Source organism: Acipenser ruthenus, chromosome 29 (genome assembly GCF_902713425.1).
Source record: "Acipenser ruthenus chromosome 29, fAciRut3.2 maternal haplotype, whole genome shotgun sequence".
Classification (NCBI taxonomy): domain Eukaryota; kingdom Metazoa; phylum Chordata; class Actinopteri; order Acipenseriformes; family Acipenseridae; genus Acipenser; species Acipenser ruthenus.
In genome coordinates this window covers 2709670-2737384 of record NC_081217.1, presented here as the reverse complement: position 1 = coordinate 2737384, position 27715 = coordinate 2709670, and the positions used below count along the sequence as shown (strand labels likewise).

At 43.9% G+C, this 27715-nt stretch overlaps 3 protein-coding genes across 5 annotated transcripts; 1 reads left to right on the top strand and 2 right to left on the bottom strand.

Moving 5' to 3' along the window:
* Window positions 1-839: 839 nt before the first annotated feature.
* Window positions 840-5343, bottom strand: LOC117429559 (cleavage stimulation factor subunit 1). Of its 3 annotated transcripts, none has more exons than XM_034049208.3 (6): window positions 5217-5343; window positions 3667-3861; window positions 3053-3330; window positions 2472-2669; window positions 1801-2191; window positions 840-1439 (listed from the first exon to the last, which is right to left on the bottom strand). In XM_034049208.3, the coding sequence occupies exons 2-6, from the start codon at window positions 3833-3835 to the stop codon at window positions 1180-1182; spliced, it is 1296 nt and encodes a 431-aa protein (XP_033905099.2). In that variant the 5' UTR covers window positions 3836-3861; window positions 5217-5343; the 3' UTR covers window positions 840-1179. The 3 variants fall into 3 exon arrangements, with proteins under 3 accessions (XP_033905099.2, XP_033905089.2, XP_058859923.1); XM_034049198.3 differs by lacking the exon at window positions 5217-5343 and adding an exon at window positions 4850-5096; XM_059003940.1 differs by lacking the exon at window positions 5217-5343 and adding an exon at window positions 4446-4562.
* A 270-nt stretch (window positions 5344-5613) lies between these two features.
* Window positions 5614-8736, bottom strand: LOC117433140 (androgen-induced gene 1 protein-like). The gene is made up of 6 exons (XM_034055192.3): window positions 8330-8736; window positions 7473-7619; window positions 7252-7353; window positions 6874-6989; window positions 6560-6711; window positions 5614-6294 (listed from the first exon to the last, which is right to left on the bottom strand). The coding sequence occupies exons 1-6, from the start codon at window positions 8495-8497 to the stop codon at window positions 6266-6268; spliced, it is 714 nt and encodes a 237-aa protein (XP_033911083.3). The 5' UTR covers window positions 8498-8736; the 3' UTR covers window positions 5614-6265.
* A 3569-nt stretch (window positions 8737-12305) lies between these two features.
* LOC117428377 (uncharacterized) lies at window positions 12306-26534 on the top strand. Its single transcript, XM_034907754.2, has 4 exons — window positions 12306-12432; window positions 14284-19918; window positions 24203-24369; window positions 25369-26534. The coding sequence occupies exons 2-4, from the start codon at window positions 14329-14331 to the stop codon at window positions 26107-26109; spliced, it is 6498 nt and encodes a 2165-aa protein (XP_034763645.2). The 5' UTR covers window positions 12306-12432; window positions 14284-14328; the 3' UTR covers window positions 26110-26534.
* Window positions 26535-27715: the final 1181 nt, after the last annotated feature.

Below are 27715 nucleotides of genomic sequence, written 5' to 3'. Positions count from 1 at the left end.
CCTTTTTAGTGGACAGTGGAGCTGATCAAAAACACACCATGCAATTCTGAATTGGACATGACGGTCAGCATCCAAGGACTGGACAGGCCGGAGGACTTGAACTGCTCCATCACAGGGTTCTGGGTACGACTAGTGCTTTAAATGACCAAGGAAAAACACACACACACACACACGTACGTGATGAAAAAGCATCAACTTCCCCTGCAGGCCCCCCTCTCACTCATACCGCGAGAGATCACATTAAAAATAACTACACTGCGGAAGACAAAGTAACCACAGGCCTAAAGTCCCAGAAAGCATGCAGTGACAAGATAAGGGAGTTTTATCTGCAAACTCACATTACACTTCTCTCGTTTGCTCCAAAACAGTATAACTTGTTTCTACATCAATCAGTTTTTATATATACTTGAAATGCATTTCACTGCATTGCACGATGCATCTTTAATGATCAAACCGTTCGAGATATTCCCCCTGGTAGAAAATAAAACTTATACACAAACCACACACACACACGTCTGTTTGAGAGCTGTGCATGAGAACCTTCTGTGTGGTGCGAGGAACTGAATCGTTTCTATCTATTCTGTGGTCTGATGCTAGGACCTTTTGATCTCTCTATTCGACCCAGTGTCAAAAACAAGCCATCCTGATTCCCATCCAGAAAACCGGGTCACTCAAATTATTATTATTATTACTATTTTTTTTTAATTTACACCCACTTCTCACCAGACTTACCATTCTTCTACTCCCACAGTCGTTGTACCTGTCACTCTATCACAACAAAAGTAGAGCCATGACAAATTTGTTCCCCCCCCTAAACTAACAATGACGTACAAGCTACGTTGTAAAAAGTGAATTCTTTAATAAAAACAGAATTTACACAGTACATTGAAGCAATAAACTGACACAGATGTGTTCCAGCTGCCAGCTACTTAAAGGGGTAATAACCAAGGATTTTAAAAAAAAACAAAAAAAAAAACACACATTACCCCTTCCAGGTCAAAAATAAACGTGTCGGAACAATTGATTTCGATAAAGTAACTGAATCTTGTGAAAGTTAAAAGGTGAGCTGCTGGGCAGAGGGAACATGAATTCCTTTTTCTTCCTCAGTTCAGACTCACTTCTCCCCCCTGGACCCTGTGCCATACCCAGCCCCGCCAAGTCCACCCACCCCCTTGCCCCTCAGTCCGTGGTGGTCCTGCGGTACCAGAAGCGTGCGCGGAAGTCGTCGCTGCAGGTCATGAAGCCGGGGTTGGTGGGCGAGTGGACGATGCAGCGCACGATGTTGTTGTGTCCCAGGGAGAGCAGGTTCTTCCTCTCGGCCGAGCGAGACTCCCAGCAGCAAAGACTGATGGTCCTCTCGTCTGGCAGCAGCACGTAATCCTCAGTGTGGTTAAACACCGCCTGGGTGCGGTGCATCTGCCGACCGCTCAAACCAGCGCCTGCAAAGGGAGGAGAGAACAGGTAAGAGGAAGAGAATAGGAAGGTGGGGAGGTGTGGCTGGTCTGCAACAGACTTCTCCTTGTCAAAGACCAGTATGGCAACATAGCCCAGTCTCAGCGTCTGGGTAGCTTCCTTTACTTACAGAAGATACACCCAACATATTAGGATTATTACAAAATTAGACTGTCTAAAGAACAAGCGGATTATAATTGTTCGCATAAGAGAAAAGATTTTATAAAAATGTATTGGTAGTTCATTCATTATACTACACATTGCTGGTTATTAAACTGCTGGTGACTTGATCTTGAAAACACATCAGAACCCCCGGTTTGCGGTTGCCGAGAAGGAACGGGTCCTCACCAGTGTACTTGACGAGAGGGCGGCCCGTGGAGATCTCCCACAGCTTGGCCACGGAGTCCTTGCCGCTGGACAGGATGTACTTGGAGTTCTTGGAGAAGACGGCGGAGCAGACCTCTGCACCGTCGTGCGCCTTGTCGAAGGTGACCACGCAGCGGTTCGACACGCCATCCCACAGCTTGATGCTGCCGTCCTTGCTGCAGCTGACGTAGCTGTTGGCGCTGGGGTTGTAGCTGACGCCCGAGATGGTGTCGGTGTGCTGGTCGCGAGGGTTGCAGGACACGTAGCACTGGAAGGTGTTGACGTCGTACAGGCGAAGGGTCGGATGCTGCGTGCCCACCAGCAAGAAGTCCCCCGAGGGGTGGAACGAGATGGAACGCAGCATTTCTGCTTCCTGTGGGGATACAAGAAAGAGTTAAATGAAAATGTTACATTCTTAAACAGCAGAAACCAAGTCAAGTAAACAGACGTTTCAGCAAGTGCCTTCATCAGTCTACTGTATAAAAACTGCAGGTGGTTTCATTTTGGAAGGGGTCAATCATATGCAGGTAACGTGATAATGACGATCACAGGAAACCCAGAATGGCTCAAACCCTGGAACGAGTAACAAGATGTTCTGGAGAGGACCGACAAGGTAGTTGGAAACACTCTGGCAATGGGAGGCAGCGGGGTACCTGTACGTATTTAAAGGCTCTCTTGGCGGAGGGCTTGGAGTAGTCGAAGAGTTTGAGCGTGTAGTCGCGGGACCCCGATGCCAGGATCTGCTCAGTGGGGTGGAAAGCCAGGCAGGTGACCTCGTCTACATGATCGTACAGCGTGCGGATGACAGGGTGGTTCTCCATGTTCTGCTGTGCAGTCTCATTCATCATCACCTGAATGAGCATTTAGAAAAATCAGACAAGGTGCAACACAAACGTCATTCCCATCAGGGATCTACCTTAATCACATTCACAATGTTTCTGAGGGATACAGTCTCTCCTCCTGGGGTCATGTGGCAAAGCTGAGGTTTCAACCTGTGATCTCTTTGCTCACGGTCTTCAGTTCTAAACACACGGCTAGTGGCATTTTACTTGCATGGCAGAACTGGGTGTCAAGCAGCTGGGATTTTTGCTACTGATAGCTTCAATGTGACAGCAGTGAAGGGTGATCTACGTCACTGACATGCCTGTTAATATACTGTCCCACTGTTTTAAATTTCCTCACATAGGAACCCACTCTTTTCAAACCCTTTCCTTTTCCTAAGATAGAGACTTACCTCAATGGGCATGGCACTCTTGGCCAGCATGCGTTCCGTGTCCAGGATTTTGATGGAGGCGTCTGCTGAGCCGGTGGCAATGAGCTGCCCGTCTCGGCTGTAGGTCGCCACGCGGCAGGGCCCCTTGTGGGAGGTGACGTAGCAGGTCTCATACTCTGAGGCTTCAGGGGACATAGTCTGCATGTCAGGGTCATACTCCAGGTCAATCCCAGTGCCTGGAGCCACTGTGTCCGAGCGCCCGATTGCATACTGCACCGCGGTGTCGTCGTTCTCCATCCCTGGAAACACACACGAGGATTACAGCACACAGACTTTCACTGCAGGCACTGCAAAGCAGAGTGTAACTAACACGAACAACAACAGAAAAAAAGTGTGTGTGTGTGCCTGATTTAAAACTGTGCTTCTATACAATGTATTTTGGAAGAAAGCAGAAAAAAGTTAGAGAACAGAAACAGGCGGCTTCAGCCGGTGAGTTGGCTTTCCTGTCCTGTACCCCTAAACTAGCTTAACATTAGTCAGTCCAGGACTAGTGCCACTCTGGAAATCATCAGTTGGTCAAAGCAAGTAAAGGAGTGGCGGTCTCATTTCTCGGGCAGTGTCTGTGCCCTGCATACCCAGTTTGGCGAGCTGCAGCAGCTGCTCAGATGGCGAGACCACAGTCGGGGGCTTCACCTCTCCGATGAGGCAGTTGGCAATGTTGGTGTAGCCATCGTAGAGCAGCTGGCTGATTATGAGTCTGTAGAGATGTTGCCGGTCTCTGAGCGTGGCCTTCGGGCGGTACATGGCTCCCAAGCACTGCGTCACTCTCTCTGAAAAGAAATACTTGATCTTAAAATGGATCATTGCTGATCTTTGAAATGTTACAAAATGTACACAACAAAATGCCACCAGTTATTGAACTGTATTATAGGTTTTTTTTATTATCATACTGATCACCACAGTACAACAATGGTGCTTGTACTGTAATTGCTAGTTTTCTCAAACTATCAATCTCTGAAATTCTAATACTGAGGTGTTTGTAACATGCTGCATTTGGTAGCCGCCTCATGGAAAAAATATGTCGCTTGAATCAATGCACTTTTGTGCATTTTTCAAGGAACTCCTGCAAGCAATCGGAATGTGTTATAATAAATAGCCCACACTTTCCCACGGGTAAATTGAATCAAACAGGAAAGCATCTATTGAATTAAGCGTCCCCACATTATCATTATAGGGGCAACAACGCCTGTGAAATAGACCTGTGTACGAACCCCGCTTTCACAGGGCAATGCAGCGCAGTCACAACAGAGTTCGCAAACAGGTGAACAATCAATCAGGCAAGCAGTAAAACACATCCACTCACAAAACAAATTCACGTTGTATGCATTTTAACATACACAATATATTTCCTTACACATTTAACTTAGACCGAGTTAGTCCAAACATCGTTGTGGGCTGGCATTAGCAATGTTGCTTACTGATAACTGACTGTTTGAATAATGTATTGTAAACATCAGCAACGAATGTTAACTGTACGCAGTTAACGCACAGCGTGAATATAGTTCGGGTCTACTGTGGATTTATTCAAACTGATCCGGTTTGTCTATCTCTAATCGTGAATTTAAAACCCAAGCAGATGTGTGTTTTATTTGTGTTTTTTGTATCCATAATCCCCGTTCTCCAAGCGGAATAATATGCATACAAAACTTTGCAACTCGATAGCTACAGTTTCCGTCTCTTGTTTGTCTTCACTAGTATAAACAAGTAAAACATATTTATAAACAACCGAAAACACGATATTATAAAAACACAACAAACCTATAATCGATGAAATCGCCCACAGCAACTCCTCTCCACGCGCCACACGTCCTTCACCAGCGTGCGTACGTACACATGCACGCACACGTAGAATACTACTTACACAGCGTGCGTAACCCCTTATTTTCACTAGCTAGTAGAGTCTAATAATATTGTTTGGTAAATAGCCATGGGCATTATTAACATCTACGCTTACATAAATCTTATATAATGTGTATGTTACTAGTGAACCTTTCAGGACATCCGCGCCATCTTAACTTGGGGCAAGAACAGAGAAAGGACATAGCAACGAGAGCTGGCAAATGATACGGTTTATCCGTGCCCCACACCATGCACGTTACTGTATTTCCAAAACAAAAAGATGTACCTTGGAATGAACTTGGTGTTGTTGGTGCCACCTTCCCGTGTTTAACATGGATTCACTTGTAGTATTGTGTTCAGCATTTGAGGCTGGGCGCTTTAAATTTGATACAGGATTAAATTGGCATGGAGTTATGCCACATTACGAACACAAGATGGCACTGAAACACAGCACACACAAGCCCTACTTTCATTTAACTGCTTAAATGCTATTTTTTTTGTACACTTTTGAAAACACCCACATAGCTTTTGAGTAATTCGAAACACTATTAATCCCAACTGGTTAAATAAGAACATTGAATTATTTTTGGTGCATCACATAGAAAGGTACGACACTGAAAGTGCCACCAGTTGTCTCAACAGGACGACAGGGTCCTTATGATCAGAAAACACAGAGATACAGGTTAGTAAACAATGTCACAGTGTTTTATTTTAAATTACATTATTCTGCAATTATATTTCATCTGCAGGGCACTTTACTGATGTCTAGATCACAACGGTGGAGGGTAGAACACATACAAAACAAATAAGTGGCTGGACTAACACTCATTATTTTTCCTTTCAATACACACACGTGTCATACAATTCAAGAAAAGAGCGATAGATAAGGACTGACTTCACAGACCCTGATTAGCACTAATCCGGGACTACCCTACCCCAGGTAAAAAAAATTTAAAAAAATCTGTGCCTATGCATCTGCAGGAAGGTGCTCCCCCCAAATAAATCCCTTCATATTATAATGCAATACATCCTAATGGTCCTGAAATAGATCCAGCTGATATTAAAATGGTCCTTAAAAATAAATAAAACCAATCGTCTTCAGGGTTTGGGATCTGTAGTAAAACAAAGTGTTTTGAACGCATCCTATTCATCGGGTGGTGGTCGTTCTGTTGTTAATTAAAGTTATGATAGCAGTTAGAATGTGTGTTCTCTTCCTCAGTTCATGCAAGGATTCACAGTCCTGCGTGCCAGTGAGCTTCAGATCCCAGCACAGGATCAGTGCAGCCTGAAGTCAATCTTCTGAAACCAGCAGCTCTCTGGGACAAAGAAACAGCCTTACTTATTTTTCTTCTTCTTCAGCGGTCCTACAGGCAGAAAAACAAGCCATGTCAGTGACATTCATCCCTAACCCTGCTTTAATGAATCATGAGATACACAAATACAGTACCAGCTGACCTGAGCAACCTGCTCCAAGCGGAGAACAGCTTTTACTAACACTTTATTTAATAAGACACACCTGAGCTTGTTCCCTGTACACTGGGGCTAATCAAGCTTGTAGTAAAACCTGGAATGGGTGAAACAGCTATGCAGTAGGAGTCTTATTTCCAACCCGGACTAGAGTTCACCTACCCCATAGCAGTGTGTTGAGTTTCTCTCCCAGGAAGTACAAGGGAACCATGGTTAGGGAGGCAGCTGCCAGGAAGATACCCCGTCCCAGGGGGCTTAGGAATCCGAGGATGGGATACACCCAGACTCCAGAGACGTGGTGAATCCAAAACACCCTGCAGGAACGAGAGAGAGACAAGGAGAGGCAGGGTTAAGAACACATGGCCTCAGATAGAACGTCTTCATATTTCTAAAGGGGGTCTTTTCTATTGCTCACACAGAACACTAGCCCTGCAGGAGAAACAAAAAACTTAAACAGATCAAAAGCAAATAAATACCAGGCCATATAGAGTCCAGAAAACAAGGTCAGTCCCAGGATGCCTTTCTTCCGGCTAGGGAAGCGATGAGGTATGATGTAGAGCTCCACAAGGAGCAAGGGTAGGATTACAGTGTGCTGGAGGGGAGAGAGGAGAGAGAGGAGAGAGAGGAGAGGGGGGAGAGAGAGAGAGGGGGGGGGGGGGGGGGGAGAGAGTCAGGCTTTATTTCCTGACCCATTCACTGCTCCGCATAATCAAACAACAAGCCTTCTAACTCCTGAGAACACATTTTAAAGCAGTTCAACGGGTGAACACGTGTCTTTATTTCTGATTGGAATGTTTTGGCTGGCACACTGCCTGTAATTGCAGTGCATGCTAGGACTGTAATGTACTACTTACCATGGCATGATTTAGCCACTGCGGGATGATGTCGTCAAGGAATTTGGGATAGACCAGCTCCCGGTCATAGGCATAGAGCAGCCAGAAGGACAGGACCACAAACTGCCAACCAGAACACAGCAAAAACGTGTTAGAAGCTTGTAAATGGGCTCTTCATGTGTCAAATCAGGCGTTTTACTAACACCCTCACAGGTGCAGTGAATGTGTTAGCTAATACTCACGGAGCCCACTGGGAATGCCAGCACTGCCAGGATGGTGTCCCGCAAATCTGTGAGGAAAGAGGCGGGCCCCCCGCGGCCCAATTTTGGAAAGAAGTGACGGGTCACATCAGTCAGGATGCAGAGACCAAAGAACGCTGTCTGCAGGAACTGTAGGGGGTAGCAGAGAGCAACATACATTTAAAAAAAAAAAAAAAAAAAAAAAAAGTATTTTATTTAACCAGAATAGTACCCGTTGATAATAACGACCCATTTAGCTCAGACACCTCGAACAAAAGAAAAACCGCTTAACATGGTCTCATATGTCATGGAAGTCTTACTGTATTGTACCTTCAGGCCATTATGAGAAAGCAAAGAGCCTTAACTGATTTAACTTGAGGAGTCCAGAAAGGTCAATTGCTACACTTTAATGCCCAGGAAAGCACGAATAAACCAATGGTGTGGGGTTTTTTCCCCTATCTAACAGGATATTTCACACAAGGGGGGTAAACACATTAACATTTCTGCAGTAATATCGATTTCACTATCAAGAAAGTACAACTGAGCACAAACACTAAACGTTTATATTTTATTTTAATAGAAGTATTTCTAAGGGAGTTCATTAATAACTCCTCGAATTCACACTGGGTGGGTTACAGCACCATTGGTGTCTCCGGCGTTAAAGAGGGCATTCTGCGACCACGTGGATCACAGCTAATCAAAGCTCCACAGCCCGTTCTTTCTCAACAGGACTTTCTCAATGTCTCCTACATGTATTAGTACTACGAGACACAATCTATTCCCGGCTACACAGACCCTCAGACTACACGACTGTTTAGTTCAATGACATTTATCAAGCACCCAAATCACATATCACCGACCAGATCAAGAAACGTCAGATACTTCCATCTTCCGCCGTACGACTGTGTCCCAGGATGCCTACCCGAGGCTGTGATAGAAACGTTGTGCCACACCGTGAAAACATACCAGGAAAATATCACAAAATGAATGAGGCCAGGAGTTCTGCACCCCAAAACTGTCGCCGCCATGTTTCTTCTGTCAGATCGAACATACCAATACCTTTACAAGTAATTATCCATTTTTTTTTAACAAAGGAAGAAAAAAAAAGAACTACGGTGTGTTTCAATGTCGATATAACGTGTTTTAACAAGTAGATAGATTGCTTGGAGATGATAGTTGCTTTAAAAAAAGAAACTTTTAATTGCCAGACACTCCCCTATTTTTCTGACAATGTTCCTTGTTCCAAGGTGACGTATCGTTTCAAATTGAGTAAGCCGAAGTTCAGAACACACGAGTGAGTGTTTACTGCTGAACTCAAGTTAAAATCGAAAGTGTCTTGAAGCTCTTCTTTGATGTAAAACAATTGCGATGAATTTGCATGTAATCTCTCATTTAAATTGCTTCTACTCAGGTTAAATCTGGTGCTGTCATGCTTTTGATATGCAAAAAAAAAAAAAAAAAAAAACCTTTTGTACTTCATGCTAGACATTTTGCATATGGCTTAAACTGTATTTGCAAATTAATTGAACTTTTTTTTTTTTAATTATTCAGAATAGTTTTTTGCGTGTATATTTTGCGTCTCTAAAGTGCACTATGAATAACAAATGAAAACGTTTGGATTCATTACGGAATGCAGTTTGAATCCAAATGATTTTTGAATCTGACCACGCTGGCATGTAGTTGAACTAATTATCTTCTTTCCCGTTTAGTCTCAAACTGGACATCACCCTACAGGTGGAATCTCCAAAGAATGACCAGACAGAACATCAGCTAGCATCATGTCACCCCGCCCCTCTTTAAAAGTGATCTAACAAGACTTTTCAATCCCCTGGCAATCTAACCTCTTATATCAGCACCACCAAATTCTGAGGTGTTTATTTGAACAGAATCAAGTCTTTTCATGTGTAATATCATTTTCAATATGTAAAACATTTCAAATAGAACGTTATAGATTAAAAGACACAGATGCCTCCTGGTTTCAAACCACTTCCTGTACAGGAACTAAATGTAAAGGAAATTGATTTTAAAGCCTGGTCTGTATTGTAGATAAGTGAGCTTCCATGCTAGCTGCTTCACACACAGTCCCACGGGCATTGACAAGCAGGAACTTAGCATGAGTACAGCAAAAAAACAAAAACAGCTAAACATTTGATCTGAGAATCTGAGTTTCTAGTTGCTATGGCAGCACAATACAAGCCTTGTCATTTAACTGGTGAAGAGTAAAAGCCCTCGGTTGCCTTGGCAACCAGGGCGCTTAGCGGTGCAGCAGCTAAAATCATATTAGTACAATTTGTTTACTGACAGTATTATCTAATGGACAGAACAATTTCTGATCTGTTACTCAGTATGCATATACTATATATATATATATATATATATATATATATATATATATATATATATATATATATATATATATATATATATAATTTTCCTACATGCTGTTCAGCTATGGAGTTTTGGAGGTGCAGAATCCTAATACATATCTTTTTGGTTGCCTGAGCTAAAACAGGGCCTACACATGGCATTGACAAGTTACAGAAACAGTCTGCAATGGACCTTCTGTTGAGTGCAACTATTCAGCAACAAGTATGAGAAAGCAACAGGACCTCAGTCCCTTTCCCCCAGCAGCACTGTGCCCCTAGTGGATGTTAGAAGTAGCACATTCTAGGCAGTCATTTGCTGTACTTCATCCACCCGCTGGTGTTGCAGGGGCAGTAACTTATTTAGAAAAGATATCTGAAGGGTAGACTGAGAGATTTATTGAAGCCACAGCTGTGTCAAAAACTGACAAGGGTTTGAGGTCTTAAAAAGAACATTTTACAAAATGCATCTAAGCAGCAAGATGTATACGGTTAAAATGGCCACACCAAGGTCTTATTTTTCATTGGTACTGCTATTGACATATCAGCCATATAATAAAGACGTTCCTTGGTTTACAGTACCATGGCAGAGGCATTGCAAAGAATAGTTCTTGCAAAGAAGAAAGCAGAACCCAAGTAAGCATGGTAAAGCATGTTTAAATGATGGGGAAGCACATTTGCAGGATTCTGTGGGAGGTTGCTGGCTTTGCACTACACTTCTCTGGTAAACATCTGTTGAGTCATTAATAAAAGCCCATTGTAGCCGAGGTAACCCAGTTACAGAACCCTGACTGCTAATGTCAACACGTTTCAATAGCGTTAACTCTGTGAAACCACTGGTTGTTCCCAAGTTAATGAAATCCTCTATATAATGTAACAAGGAAACATTTGAGTTTTTATGGGTTGGAAAATGTATTCCATTCGAAACGATTATTTACCCAAGTCATTCCCTTTGAGAACGAGACCTCATTTCCAAGGCCATCCTGCCAAACCCAAACTGACCCAGTTAAACGATACATGCAGTACTTAAACAAGCCATACATCGACAATGAGCAATGCTAGCTGGAGTCAAGATTTACTGGAGATAACATTTGAAAACAACGGAGGAGCACGTGTGGTTTTTAATTGCAATGGCTTAGTTGTCCTATTTGATAGTATTCAGTTGCTGGGTATATGATTAAAGCACTGTAGCATCCAGTCTTTCAGAGTGAAGATGTATTAAAGAAGATTATTAAATATAATAAAATCATTTAAAAAAAAAACAAACATTTTATGTGCCTTCTGTATTTCACTGGGAGTTTTATCAATTAATAGACTAATGTGTTTTTTTGAGGTAGCCTTCTTTGCATTCCACTCATTAGGTGACTTCCTCCCGTTTGTAAAGATGTCAGGACAGTATCAGAGGTTGCTCAAGATCTTTTGCTCCATATATACATTTTATTCTTATGACATTGACTGCATAAACTGAAGCATAAGCAATGGGGAAAATATGAATGAGGTAACTAAGAAATAACTAAAGGAGCTCTCAGATTTCATTTTTTTTTTGTATTTAGTTTTTTAGTGCATTATTTTTTTTTCCCCTGGGTCTCGCTGTACAGTCCTAAACTCGTCACTTCTGAACACGTACACAGAGATGCAGTCACCGAGCATGAAGATAAAATGTAATAAAAAAAAAAAACATTTATTTTTTCCCTCTGTCGCTAAATCACTTCCCACGCTGCCACAGGCCATGGCCGCCCCCTGTCAGCCCACTCCTCTCCCTGAAACCAAGCTCCTGAGCCAGGGTAGAGGCAGCCAGAGAACCTTTAGGACCCAACTCCCAGACTGAGCTGAGACTGGGCCATCCCATCTTGTTAATGAAGCCTGGTTCAAGTGTATGACAGGTTAAAGACCATCGCAATGTTCAAACCACTTTCTCGCCCAAAAAATATTTCTGAATTTTAACATTTTAGCTGTTAAAAAAAAAAAAAAGAGATGTTCCCGCCCACACCAGCCAATAACACACCCACTCATGTACACACACATGCACCCCTGTATTAAGGAACCAGGCACTGATTCACATGTTAGATGCATAAGGTGCCTCTCTGTCTGCTTTCATGCTTGCCTGCATGTACTGTGGATTAAAGGTATGCCTGCCTGTCTGCTCCTTCCCCTTTCTGTTCTGTGCTGTGGTCACACTTGTTTCCCTTCTGCTTCTCTCTCTGTAAAAGCAACTTGCCTAAATGCTTTTGTTTCAAGGTAACACTTGCACAAGTCTCTCAGTCTCTCTCACCCTCTTCCTCTCCACAGTCTCTCCTCCCTCTCTCTCTCTTCTCTTTCTCTCGCTCGCTCGCTTTTTCTGATTTGCATAGAGGATGTGACAGTGTTTTTCTTCTCAGATCAGCAACAGTTCCCTTAAGCAAAAAAGAAACAGAAAAAAACAGCAAACAAAAGTTAGCTCGCTGCTGCTGCTGCTGCTGCTGCTGCTTGCAGTTATGCTTTGACTCGGCTGCCTGCTGGAGTTTTGTCTGCGGCACCCTGTGTCTCTGGTGGCAGAAATGGACGGGGAGAGCCTGGATGTAAGGATGCTGTGGGAGAACCTTGCCGAACTTCTTGCAGGGGTGAGTATAGGATTTTTTTTATAAACAGGTCTCAGAGAACTTCATCTTTTACTGTGATAACAAACCCTATCCTGTACACTGATGAAAGTTTGATCTGGTATTTGCATAGATCTCTCTGATGAAGGCACGAGGCAAAAAGCCTTTTGTCTACTTGACTTTCTTATAGGTTTTATATACCTAGTACACATTATATATATATATATATATATATATATATATATATATATATATATATATATATATATATATATATACATATAATCTCATTTTCAAGGATGTCCTGTTTTATGTAGGTTTTAGAGATTTTTTCGCAACCCGTATGGGATTTAGCCAAGGGATCATGGCTTTTTTAAGTAGGTGCACTGATCAGAGAGACTGGAAGCTTTGTTCATTTAAAATTCTGCTGATTGCTTTTCTTTTGTCATGCCCAAGAAAGCTCCTGGCTGGCAACACTGTCCTGTGCAGCCATTTGGTGGTGATTAGAGATATTGTATGAAGAGCTGGAGCAGAACGAGGCAACAGGGTATCATTTGGTAATCCCCTTTCTGCCTGATCAACCTGGAAATATCTTTCAAACATGAATATTTACAATGTGCAAATTCTGACACTCTCAACAACTTCTACACCTGTGGAAGCATGTCCTTAAGGTTGCAGAAACGTTTGTCTCTTTTATATATTTCAGAAAGTAGGTCACCTGGGTGATGCACGCCTGCAGGAGATAATGAGTAGCAGTAAAGTTGTTTGCACTCTTTGACTGTACTTGTTCAGTCATACATAAGCTATACATTATCCATGCATGTCAGTATACAAAGCATGTGTCTATATTATAGAGCTACACTGTAATGTGGTTACAATGCAGAAAGAGTTTACAGAGTACTTACAGTTAATCTGTACTTTCATTGCTAATGTTCTGCAGCCACTTCCATCTAGCTTGTTTATGTGACTTTGATACAGGATGACGTCGCTCTCTGTTATTCTGAACTGTGGGGATGTTGCTTCAGGGTTTTAGTGCATTTCACAGTAACACAATCCATTTAGCCCTAGTTTATTTGTTCACCAAAAGAACTATATGAGACATTGGTCAAGATTTTAAGGTAATTAAAATATTAATAATAATAATAATAATAATAATAATAATAATAATAATAATAATAATAATAATAATAATAATAATAATAGCACAGCTGTTTCCTAGTGTATGTAACACTAACCAGTTTGTTAGAAAATGGTGCAAAGTTTGCACTGGATAGCTTATTAAATCTGAACCATTGTTCCTTTGTGGGAGGATCTACATTCTAACTACAAACGGCACGACGTGGGTTTACTGTCTCTGACAGGACTTTGGTCCCCGATCTCTCTGCTTACTCACAGCAGCAAGCACTGCCTAACCACAGAACAGATGGGCGTGCAGATATCATCTCAGTTGCCATAGCATGGGCTTCGGGGTGGGGACCACTCCAGCAAAAGCAATGAGGTTGCTCTTTTTTGTAAATCCTTTCATGTCGATTTGAAAAGCATCCTACGCAGTAATATTTTATATCAGAGAGACAGGCATGTAAACAGCCATGCCTGATTAGAATCATTGTGCCCTTGTGTTTAATTCAGCAGGTACAGTAGCACAGTCATGTCAGGTACATGTGGAAAACGCAGTAATGTTGATCCCCAACCTCCCAGTTTAACCACTAGGCCTTCCAGCCTTATTACATATAATACATCAGTCAATAACAAATGTGCATAAATAACTTGCAATATGAAAACAATATGCTGGAGAGTTATAACTAATAATATGAACTGTTCATGCAACCGTTCATCTAACAGATTCCAATTAACAGAAGTGTGCTTCTTCCACAGATAATTAGTGCTCTGGTCTAATAACATCACGAGAAACTGGTTACCATGGAGACAAGCAAACAGGGATGTTTAAGTACTCCAGCCTCCAGCGAGCCTTCAGTGCAGGATTGCCTGTCTCAGCCCGGCAGCAGCTCATCGACGGCTCTTGCTGAAGACGGAATGCAGAGTAAACAGAAGCCCCTGCAAACAGTCTACCTGAACACCATCAGCCTGCCCCTGTACCAGCAGTGTCAGCCTGCATGCAGCCAGGAGACCCCATCCATCCACCTCTCAGTCCCCCAGCTGCCTGAAAGGATGGGTCAAGCAGAGCCCAAACAGCTCCTGCCGACCCTGACCCTGAGCCTAGTCAATGGGCTTCCGACTGTGTATAGTCAAGGGTTGGTAAGCATACCTCCGGGGAAGCCCAAGTCGACAGGGAAGCACGTCTGCAAGCACTGTGGCCGGGACTGCCTGAAGCCCAGTGTTTTGGAGAAGCACCTCCGATGTCACACAGGTGAACGGCCCTATCCCTGCGCCACCTGCGGCGTTGCCTTCAAGACCCAGAGCAACCTCTACAAGCACAAGCGCACTCAAGCTCACGCCCGTCTCTGCTCTGAACCACAAGGGGGCAGCAGAGACAGCGCTCAGAGTTCAAAGGAGACAAGTTTAGAAAGTCCTTTTGCTGGAGGTTACGAAGGAGGGAATAGCAAAGGCTCTGGGAGCCTTGATAAAGAAGCTGCTGTTTGTGATGTGACGCCCATCTCCACAACTTCAACCCAACTTGAGTTGGCTGGACAGGGCAAAGTCGAGTCATGTACAGGCCGGGCTTTGCATCAGGCTGCCCTGGTTGGACTCATACTTGCCCCTGTTAATGGAAACCAGGAGAACACAGCTCAGGAGTGTGGACTGCTGCCCGGAAGACAGAGTATGCTAGGCACCACGAACGACTCCAGGGCAGAGAGAGAAGGACAGTCTACCCAAATGCCAAACCGCCACATTCCGCTCCAGAGGCAGGAAGCCACGTTTTTTTCAAAACAGTGGGACCCAAGAGCCTCTAGTGGGAAATCGCAGAGCCACGACAGTACGGACTCCGGGTACCTGTCCCACTCAGAAAGCACTGAGCAGCAATCCTGGGGCTCCTGCTCTAACAGCAGCGTGCGTGAACACAGCATGGAGTCCCTGCCAGAAACCGCTATGGAGTCCCAGGCAGAAACAGCACCCTCTGCTGCTATGCACTGCCCTGCCGAGGCTGCACCCTGCAGTTCCAGTAACAAGCCATCAGAGCTGGAGAAGAAGCAACTAGAAGAGCACATCTCGAAGCTGATCTCCGACAATGACGCGGTTGTGGACGACAAACGTCTGGCGAACGTGCGGCCCAGAAAGACGGTGCTCTCCAAGCAAGGCAGCATCGACCTCCCCATGCCTTACACCTACAAGGACTCCTTTCACTTTGACATGAAAGCCAGCAAGATGACCAACACTTGCGTAAGCTGGAACAGGCCCACCAGCAGATCCAAGCCGGGGCTCTTCAGCTCTGTGCCCACACAATGCTCCACCAGCCTGGACCGCCTGCCTGTTACGAGGAGCAGCTCCCTGCCCTTCAGTGGGAGCTGCTTGGGTTTGGAGGGAGCCACCAGGCAAAACTTTTATCACCAGGAGGCTTGTTCAGGAGGGAAGGACAGCTCTGGTCATTTGTATACCGGAGACTTTGCTGCAAGGTCTGTTGATTTACAAGCCTCGCACCCAAGATCACTAGTGAGGCAGGTGGCTGTGGACTGCATACCAGCAGCCGAGGTTACCTGTCCTCCTGACCCCCTAGAAGAAGCCAATCAGAGCAGCCTTGGATCTGAGGGGGAGCCTGCGGGTTTAACCAACGAGTCAAGTGGGGGCAAAGGTCGGCGCAAGAAAACCCCAAAGTTCTCCTACAACAAGTGGTACATGTATGGAGACGGGATTTTCAGGAAACTATACCAGATGGAGAAGGGGAGGAATGCTAAGCTCTCTGGTGGTGGCTGCAGGGTGAGAAAAAGCTCAGGTAGCGCAGAAGCCAGCAACAGTTTAGAAGAAAACAAGAGCATGGAGACCCAGGCAGCTCAAGCACCGGCCAGTTCAGGGGGGGTCAACGGAGCATCAACACATCAAGGAAACCTGATATACCAGCCACCTAACCTACCAGCTAAAGTGCCTGGCTTTGAAACTAAACAGGGATTGCCTACCCTGCATGGAACAGATTCTGAAGTGCCTTTGTGTTGCTATAAAACATCAGCAACACCATGCAATCAAAGTGAAAGAGAAAAATCTGCTCTTCCGAGCAATGAAGTGTCTTCTGTTCGAGACACAGGCAGTGGCGAGTCCATTGTTTATTTCCAGAAACCACAGCAGAAGGGGATTGCAAACTCACAGCACCAGCGCCTAGTCAGGCAATGCAGCCTTCTGGTCCCAGAGCTCAGTAGTATCAAGGGATCATGGGCACCTAAAGACGTTTGCACAGTTAAAGAGGTGGACCAAAGCAGGAAGAATACATCTTGTCAGTCTTTGAGTCACCTTCCATCAGACAGGAAGAAGAAGAAGACGGATGGGATAATTACCACTGGAGGTCTTCCGGTAGAAGTGAGCGGCTGTAGGGATGGGACACAGAGCTGCTCTAGTCTGAAGTGGCTGAACAGCAAGACAGAAATTAGACAAAATAAAATACTACACTCCTTAGGAACAACATGTGATACAAAGAATGAGGGAGTGTCCATGGAAGGGGTAGAAAATGAACCAGCTCACTATCAGGGCCTCATTAGCCATCATTTTCACCCAGGTTCAGCCCAACACGAGGAGACCAGCCCTGCACAAGACACTGTGACGAAGATAGAAGCATCTGCACCTCTCCCAACTAAGAAGCCTAGCTTTCTCCCAATGTATCAACTCAAACTGCCTCAAGAGGGCAGTCAAAGAACACATTCAAATGCTTTCCCCAGATCCACAGAAGACACGTTACAGTGCCTTGCCCTCACAGCCACTACAGCCTGTTTGAATCTTCCTGTAACATCTTTCAGCAACTTGGTTCCTAACAAAAGTCGATGTGATAACCCTCTGTCCCCAAAACAAGAAGACTCTTTATTGTGTGGCACGCCTACCAGTGTTTGTGTGAAAGGGCTAAGCGTGCCTGCCCATGTTGTTGAGGCAGAGCAGGGGGCGAGCAAGACAAAACTGCCAGACAGCAACCAGTCAGGAGAAGCAGGATCTGTATCACAGGACGGTCCTAGCAAGTCCATAAAGGGTTTCCATCAGGTAGCTTTATCAGACAATCCCCAATGGGCCAGTAGAATCCATGAGGACAGCCATACAGGGTGTGTTTCACAGAAACATTTTTATCAGAAGGAGGCGATTCCCTTTGTCTGCGATGCTCCACTAACTCTTACTCATTCACTGGAAGTCTGTGCAGGGACTCCATTACAGGATGCTTTGGAACAGCAGCAGCCTGCCGAGATACCAGGTCAAACTCCCTCCCACGCTACAGCCCACGCAGAAACCGTGTTACAGCAATCAGCAAGTCAACACCAACCTTCACAATTCCAGGTGCTCTCGCCACACAGAAACCAACACGAGGGCAATGGAGAATGCTTTACACAAAAGGATTCCACACACCACGAACACACAGAGGGGCTAAGTTTGACTCTCCTGTCCTGCACAGCTCCAAGGGATTGCAACCCAGATAGCCGGAACACTCTATTCCAAGAGCAGAATCAAATGTTACATTCAGTCCAACAGGATGACCACACTGAGAAAGTCTCAATCTCTACAATCAGCCACACTGAAGAAATGCAGTTACTGGAAGCTCCTGGGCAATGTGAACCATTTCAGGTTCTGAGTCAACTGGGAAGTGGATCAAAAACTGTTTGCCTAGAAACTCCCATTCACAACCTTCTCATTCAATCTTCTAATCAAACTGTTGCCTATTTTGAATACCAACTAGCAGAACATTTTACACAGGGAACTTTTACCCACACCCAACTTACACAGCAATCCATTGGTGACACCAAAAATAAGATCTGTAAATCAAATGAGCCACTCCAAATACAAACTCAGGAATCCTTTCCCTATAATATTCATGTAAATGAGGATCATTCTCAGCAACTCCTGGAACTAACTTCTAATCAAAAAGAAATATTAAATTGCCCGAATCATACACCCTTATCCTGGAACATGCAACAAGAGAGCTTTAAGGAAGCTGAAGTGGGGGGCTGTTGTAAAAAGCAAATTTGTGAGGCTCAACCAGACACACATACAAACACTGTTTCACGTGAGGAATTTATGGAACAGAAAAATGACCAAGTATCCAGTAAGGATGGCACATCTAACACAGACCAACTCAATGCCAGTGATAGACCTGTCTCACCAGACTCCACCAGCAGCAACAAATCTTTCAAGGAACTGAAACAGACTTCTTCATCTGATACAAACCCACAGCACAGACATACGGAAGATGTTTCACGTCAATATTTAGGTAAAAACAAGCATGCTGAGGATGATATTTCAGAAGAAACTTCCCAACACACGCCATTTCAGGGATCAAGTTCGGAAGCTACAGCTCGTACAAATTACCCAGAATACGATGCAGAGCCTGTTTCATGTCAAGTGTTCGACCACCTAATGCTCATAAACAGTCAAACTCTCCCATCCTGTAAATCCCCACAGGATTCCCATGCTGTCATTGTTCCTCAGAAAGCCTCAATAATGGCTAATCCTCTCCTCATAAGCACAGGAGAACAGGACAGTAATACAGACTTTGTTTTACTGATGGCTTCAATTGGAAGACACAAATCTTGTCAGGGGCTCAGTGAGACTTCTCCCTCAGTAGCTAATGCAGACAGTCACACTGACAATGTTTTACAGGAGCCTTCGGGCCAACACAAACTCATCCAGGCAGTTAGTCATGCGCGTTTGTCTGATACAGAACCAAGAGTAAGCAATCCAGGATGTATTGTACAAGGCGCTCTTAGCCAACACAAAGTCATAAACAACAGGCAGTCACCCAGCATCACAGAACTGGAAAACAACCCTGGAAATGAGTTGAACTCCAAAGCTTTTTGCCAGAATGAACTTTTCGAGGGACTCAATCAAACTCTGCACTTGCCTCTTCCAACACCGCGGACCATGCCAGGATTCAAACAGGTGGCCCCATCCTGCGTCTCCCAGAAAGGCAGTGCTGCCGAATGCACGTTACAGGAACACTCGCCTCACACTGAATATCATAGACCCAAATCCCATGTGCCACAGCTGGAAAACACAGCAAGGGCTGTTTTGCTGGAAGCTTGCACCTCACCTGAACCCTTCCTAAGAATCAATCAGACAGTCTCAGCCCAATGGAGCTCCCAGGCCAATACTGATGTTCAAGAAGGGGTGGGCGGACCCCAACCGGACCAGAGTTTGAATCCGGACCTGTTGCTCTTCCTAGCACAGGGTAAGGATGACTCGGGCGCACTTTCACATTTAATGAAATGGGGTCCGCAAGCAAAACTGGTTTTGCAGGAAACAGTTTTGCAAAAATCCCCTCTCCAGGAAGCTCTACAAATCCCTCTGTGTCGCAGTACCCAGGTGGCAGATGAAGAGGAACCGACCAGAAAATGTGAACCGGTCGGGGGACTTCTCCAAACACTAACCTCGGGTAAGTTACCGTTCAATAGGAGAAGGCAGTGTTCTCATTAAAGCACTGTTATTATTTCTATGCAGGGGATTTGTAGACTAATATCATAGTAAGTCATATAGGAAACATATGTATTTGATGCACTATATATACCCACAAGGGGGAGGAATAGGACCATATTACTACTGCCTACATAATTTATATCTGCATTTCGAGTGGAGGAGGCAGTTCATTCAATGCAGCTTTTCACAGAACCAGCAGGTTATTTAACAGGGTTCACAATCAGTATCTCCTTCACTCAGCTCTAAGCACTTTGCTACACTCTTCTGCATACTCCCCCCAATCCTTTACTAAGAGGAATAGTCCACTCACTCTGTATGGTGGGTATGTGTTGAAGGAGGTTGAGATTTAGTGATTGAAGGTTGTTGATTGGTATCAGGAGCTGGTTTCATGCTAAAAAAAAGAACAACACAAATTGCATTACCGGCTAAATCAGTTTGTCTGTGATATTTCCCCCAGCCACAGTAAATGCATACTACAAGCATGGGTACAACATGGTATGCTGCACAATGTCATGTGATTATATGGAGTCAATTAGCAATATTTTGGAAACTATGAAGTAGAAACCTATGTTTCCCTTTGTCATTAAATTAGGGCTGACATTTTATTATGGCACAAGACTGATCTTTGTCCAGTAGAAGACACCACAAAAACGTTATAAGCTACATTAACTCATTTACAGACATCAAGTGACAGTAACATTGTAGCCCCTATCCTTTCTCAGAAGAAGCTATGGGCACGAACAGTGCAGGAGCTTCAGCTGGTTTTAAGATCCTTTCAAAGGTTTATTGGAGAATTTGTCCAGGAGTTGGGGTTAAGTGATTCCTATTGAATGTGGAAGTAGGTTAACAGGCAGTTCTTATCTCAAAGTGCAGGTACTTGGTTATTTTTTCACAAAGGACACAGTGGCTGCTGAACCAAACAGAGCCCTGTTTTTGTTAAATTCTCATGCCAGGGTAAACAAGCTTCAGTGTTATCTGGGTTATCTTCCCTCGTTTTGTGAAGATTACTTTTCCAGCAGTGTTAAAGGTTAATGCTAAGAATACAGCACCACATAGGAATCGGTGAAGCAGGACAATGGAGGAAAGGACAGCGATCTCAACCTCTCAACGCCAGGGTCAATTAACTTTAATAAGATAGAGGAGGACTGTGCGTGGCGGTTTCAATGTGGGGCACTGGGATTTTAATACAACAGAGTGTGCAATTCCCCCGGGCTGAAGGTGGTTTGATCTAGACAGCGGTGACATACAGGAGTCTAGGGCTGGTTTGAGAGTTTGCCAATAACCCACAAAACCCTAGAGAGGAATTGCCCACAGGTCAAAGGTCACAGACAGAAGACACAGTGACAAATCAAAAACGGGTCAAAAGCTACATCAAGATACAGGGGTCAGATAAGATGAGACCCCATTGTTTGCCACAAGAACAAGGGCTTGTACACAAGTTGCAAGCTCATGGAGTTCCTAGAAGCTTGCATGCAGCGCTGTGAAAACCGAGGCCACAGGAAATAGATACAGAGTGGAAATCCAGGAGGGATTTTAGACATAGCTTAGAGAAGCTGAAGCAGGTGCAGATTAGAATCTACTCACTCATTTCAACCAAAAGATAAACAAACAAGACGATTTCAAACTGAAACACATTGGATGCAGCGTGTCGCATCTCTCCATGTTCCTGTGCGAGGACTGGTCACCATCTGTACTGCTTGATGGCTTAGGAGCTAACATCCTCATAGTGAGGGTTTATTGGTTTATTCTCATTTTTCAATGAGAATGTATAAAAGCACTCCTCAAAACTACATTTCTTAAATCTGTTCTTTTATCAGTTCTGTGAAGAGGGTCCATAGTAACGTGACATTGCATGTGCTGGACTTGGACTGAAGGCTTCAATTATTACAATGAAGGAATGGTCCATTTGAATGTGATTTGTGAAGACAGTTTTACGTTAAATAGCTTTCTGTAAGTGATAACCCTGTAAAGGGTGATGTCCTGAGACTGTGCAAACATATTAAAGATAATGTATCAGTTCCTGCATACAGTACACCTTTATGCCTTCTTACGAATTCTCTAACATACAAGTTTTCTTTTTCTTGTACAAAAAACAACTTTGCACTAGAGGTAATACAGTACTTAGCTATGTGTCAATCTGTGCTAAAAAGAACTGTAACTCATATCTTAATGGAATCTTCCAACAAACTGTCTCAGTTGGCATTATACAGTAAATAACTCAATTAAAGATAGCTGTTAATGGGCTGGCCTCCAATCTGGTTGCTCTAACCAGCCTGCCTCTCGGCTGTCTTTTGCTTCTGGTTTGGTGGCATACCATCATGGTAACATGGTAAGGGTGCTGGCAACCTGTGGATCTTATCTTCAGTTAGTAATCTCCAAAGGGTGTGTTTAATAATATTACACACATATTTATTCATTCACTAAATGCAAAACATTTATTAAGAAAGTGTGTTGCACAAACAGAATAAACAGAGATAGAGAAATCGCACGACTCCCACTGGGAACGTCTGCTTTGCCCGCAGCAGAAAATATTTCAATATTCGACAAGGTGTTGGTGTCTGTATTTGCCAAGTTCTGATTGCCTGCACCATTCCATGCCTTAACTTGTACAAAAAAATCCCACGTGATAAACAGGTAACAGGTTCTGGATGTTTTTCGTTTCATGCTGAGAGCGGTGTTTTGCTGAATTTTCGTTCTTTACCTAACTCTTATCAGACAATAACACCCCTGTTGTATCACCTGAATCCCCTTTCCAAAGCAAAGGAATATTTCCAGAACAAAGGAATATCACTTCTGGCAGGCTTCATCCCTTGGGGCTGCTATTGCCTGAAACTTGGTCGTCCCAGTGAGCCAAATCCTACCAGTGATGATTCGTTAACAGATACAGCACCTGCAATTTCACAGTACCAGTTTAAGGAGATTCTCGCATTGGAGCTGCAGGGACGACCTCCTGGCGGGGATCCAGAGTCAAAGCAAGCCGGAGATAATGACTGTTTATTCTCTCTGTAAACAAGGAGGCTCCAGAGTCCTCGACGGCAAGTCTAATCCAAGCAGTGGAGTCAGTCAAAACAGAGCATAAGCAAGGTTCCGTAGTCTGTCATGGAATCTCTTGCTATGGAACCTTGAAGACCCGTATTCTGTCACGGAATCTCTTGCTATGGAACCCTGAAGACCCGTATTCTGTCACGGAATCTCGCTATGGAACCCTGAAGACCCGTATTCTGTCTTGGAATCTCTTGCTATGGAACCCTGAAGACCCATATTCTGTACCCTGCGAGGAACAGATTCCATGTCTTTTGTTTACCAGGCAGGGCGCTATTGAGATGACCTCTTTTCAGGAACAAAGCGATTGAACTCCAATTGGGCATTAGCTTTATCTCTGGGGTGATAGCTTGCTCTTTTTTTCTCTTTTATTTTTTTGTTACCATTGATGCATCATTTAGAGCCGTGGATTACAGTACAACTGTCTGGTAGATGTTTGAAAGCTGTCAGACCTAGGGGCCAGACTTCACATTAACACAGAAATACACATTTACATGAGGCACAAGCCTGACCGTTCCTGTTGATCAAATGGAGCATTGCTATAATACTACAGGTACATGTATCAGATGTGAGGCATGGTCGCCTCTTCCATAGTTTTTTGTTTAGAGAGTTGAGATGAAGCGTGTCATTTTCAGCATTGGCCTGTTATCGATACAGCAGCTTATGCAGTTTCATTAAAATATATTTAAACAACATATCTTTAGAATGATAGCATACAATCAGAACTAACATTTCTAGCAGTAGCGTGGCACGAAACATTTAACATGTACAAAGATATATGAGCTAAGTTTCTGATGCACCGGTACAGTAAATTGTTCCAGACATCCCTGAATACTGTGTAAGCAAACAGGAGGACATCCATTGGGACCTTTTAAGCTGTGAGAAAGCGTTCTAGGAAATTCAAAGTTAACAGAATGTGGATCAATATTGACTTTTATTCAGTTTATGTACTCTAATCTACTACCTCCCCATTAACTCTATGTAAATTAAATTCAAACAGTGTAAATACTGCCGAGTTTATTGAATTACCCAATTTCCCCAAATCCTTTTTCCCAGCTTTAAAAAGCTAATTGAATTAGGTCTTAAGCCTGTGGTGTGTTTTGACACAGAGCAGGAGGCAGCAGTCAACGACAGTCTCTTCTGAGCAGGATTAACAGGGTAATAACGCAGGATTTTGGGGGGCTGGGTTTCTGCCCTACAGGTAGCAAAGAGAAGCAGCAGTCTTCTGATGGTACTTTCAGATTCCAGCCAGAGGGGGCAGCAGAGATCACCTGCAGAAGGGGCCCGGGGAAGGCAGCAGAGAGGTGCTCCGACTCTGAACTGCAGACAGCAGCTGCTGTGCAGACAGTAGTAACCACAGAACCACAAGTAAGTGACTCCCCAATCCAAGGAGGATTCAGAGCAATACCACAGGACAGTCACTGGTGCTAAACAGGGGATAGCAGATTCCACAGTCATAACTCAGCCTTATATCCATGCACGAAACCGTCTGGTGGAAAACCTTGAGCCATATATGCCACTCAGCGGTAATGCTTGGTGTTTTAAATGACATCAATTGGTGTGAAATACACCCATTCATGAATTTCTATGGTTTCAATGTTAATGGGGGGCAATATCGGTATACCACCATTAAATGAATGGTACTCTAAACTCTTGTGACATTCAGTTGCTAGATTGGATCGTTTTGATCTCGCTTTCTGCTTACAGTGTAATTATCGTGCGGTGGAAAGCAGAACCCTTCACATGTGCCAGCCTTTTCTTCTGATAGATCCTTGGCATTTCTATATCTCCCCAACATTTCATGAATACTGATTTGAAGAAAAATTCAAGTCTTTCCGCACTGGGCTGCCATCATTCTTGTTTTACAGTGCCTGTTTCAATCCAGGTACTTCACTAAACCCTTTATTCAGACACCAGGGGGAATGTATTCTTGACTGAGGGGATGCCAAGAGCACTTCTTTGCTGTGAAGTGCATTACACTCATATGTCTGCTCATGGTCTGGCAGCAGGGCATGGAGCCTATAGGCACGTTCTTGAGCAGATATAAAAAACATGCAGCCAGCTCATATTTTAAAACCACCATGCAAATTAACTTAAGATGGGTATCATAGTAAATGATAACAATCCTCTCTGTCTACCAGCTATCCATCTGCAGAGGCTTGGAGAGAACTTGTGATCATCCACACCGCAAGCAAGCAAGCATCAAAACCACGCAATAGCAGTTATATAGCTTTTAACAGCATCTCACTGGCATGCAAGCATAGACCATCCAATTATTTTATGCATTCTGAATTCCCCTAGAGGAAGAAGAAGTATACACTGGGGACTGTGAGGCTTACTAAAGTCTACTATTTTGTTTCCTCACAGGAGCTGGACGCATCCCAGAAACCAAATGTGAGCGAGGAGGGTTCTCACCTTCTACCTCTTCATCTCTCCCAGCTGCCAGCTCATACCAGCTCCCTGCCCAGTACTCTCTCCCACATGGGGGGCCACAGGGCTTTGAGTCTGGCCTCTGGTTTCTCCCATCCTCCAGGGCAGAGGGAAGGATCCTATCTTGCTCCCTCTACAGTCAGATTCCCTGCTGTGCCTCACAAAGCCCGCCCACTCCCCAGGGGTGCCCTCTCATTGGACAGCAAGTGTGTTGCTAGGGGCCACGAGGAGGCTGAACTACAGAGGAACTCCAGGTCTTTGGAAACAACACAAGGCCTCTCGCTGCAGGAAGAACGACCCACCATGAATGTAGGGTACGGAGAGGGTCCATCACAGAACATAGATAACAGGGAAAAGGCTGACTCTCTCACACCGGCCCCAGTCTTTGGTGCAGAGGATAAAAACATTACGCAGTGGTCTTCAAAAGGAGACCTGGAACCAGCCTATTTCAGTTTGAGTCAGAATTCGTTGTTCGGGGATTCCAGTGTGAATGCAGATGGAGAGGAATGTTTGAATTGGATTCCTGCAGATTCATGCTTGAACAAGGAGGAGGTGAACAGCGCTGGGTCAGGTCTACCGAAGACCTTGCAGGCTCTTCACAGAGCTGCCCAGGCTAACCTGGAGGAGGCGGACACAAGCAGCAGTGATGATGAAGGAAAGCTTGTCATCGAACTCTGAAGTGGGCGTGTCTTTAACAAGACTTTTATATAGACTCGTGAGAGAGTTAGAGTTAGATATGTGTGGCTCTCTCTTTAGACTGATGGTAAATAACTCATGAGTTAGCTTTGGAAACAGGGTCCACGGTGGACTGAGATGAGGTATGAGCTAATGGTTAGAGATGAAGATTGTGATACATGTACGCTTATGCTCATCTCCCTGGCCTAGTTTCTGTATTTGTGTGCGTGTAGAACTGACAACAGACAGTGTTACTTCAGATTATATTTGTAATGTTGGATTTTATTTCTGTTGCTGCAGATGTTCATAAGAAGCTCTTAATCGGGGTGGATTAGTGACCATTGTATTTGCCATTGGTTGTGCAAGCTGTTTTCGTCAGCTGTTTAATAAATTATATTTAATAAAGTATATTATGATATTCTGTTGCATCTTTCTCTCTTGCTGGTTCTTCCCTATGATACGGTGATAAATAAACTGATGTGCCCGCTCTATTCATATCACAAAAAGATTGACCTTATAGGACACCATAGGTGCCAGGACCTTGTTTGAGTGGAATTAGATGTGTCTTCAGTGGGGAAGTTTGAAGTGATTTGGACCACTGTAGCATGTCTGTTGCTTGCCACTGACCAAAAGACTGTCTCGATGGACACATTGTTCAATGCAGGCACTGGTTTGGTGGACGAGCCGGTTGCACCCGCTATCATGCACACTGTGCAGTTACTGAGATATTTATGCTTTACCATGACCGTTGCTGAATAGTTGCACACACACACACACCTTAAATAGCTGATGGTGGTGCATCAAATGACCACCTGAATGTTCTTACATTGCTGACTTTCCACTCTTTTTTTGCTACAGAAAATTCAACACAGAAATGATGTCTAGCAGTTGGTGAAGGACCTGCCCTTATAAAAGTTTACCACAGTATTTATGCAGTTTTGTCATGTTTTTTCCATGTTTATACTATGTATAGTACAGTTTAACCTGGTTTGCCATGTTTATTAATATGCTTAACCATACCTCGCAATTCTTTAAAATGCTTATCCATGCTGTCACTATTCTTTACTACACTTTGCTATGCTTTTGCTATGGCAAACATTTATAAAGGTCAAAATACTTTACCTTCGAACTGTCTTTTTAAATCAGTAAAATAGGTTGCTACCTGTTGTGTTTTTTTTCACATATTATTTTAAGAGAGAAATATAGACGCTGTTATCCCTAACCTTGGCTCTGCAGCAATGCATATTTAGATCAATTGCAGTCCACTCCAGGGAATGCATTGAAACTGGATCAAGGTTTGATTGATTCAGATGGAAAGAAGCATATATTCAATGCAATGTTGAAGGCTGACGCACGTGCACATGCATACCAGCACTGCCTACCCTGTGAACGATGGTCAAAAAACCCCACTTATTTCACACTTGCCCGAACATCTCCACCCTCTCCTACCTCTTTTATCTCCCTTATCTCTTCCTTGAGAACACTATGTGGCAGTCAGCCAACTCCTCAGCGGTGCTGTGAGATAGCATTCTGCCCATTCTGCACAATAATAAAGAGAATAGCAATGTAATCTAATAAATCATGTACTTCACTTCGATATATCCTGCCT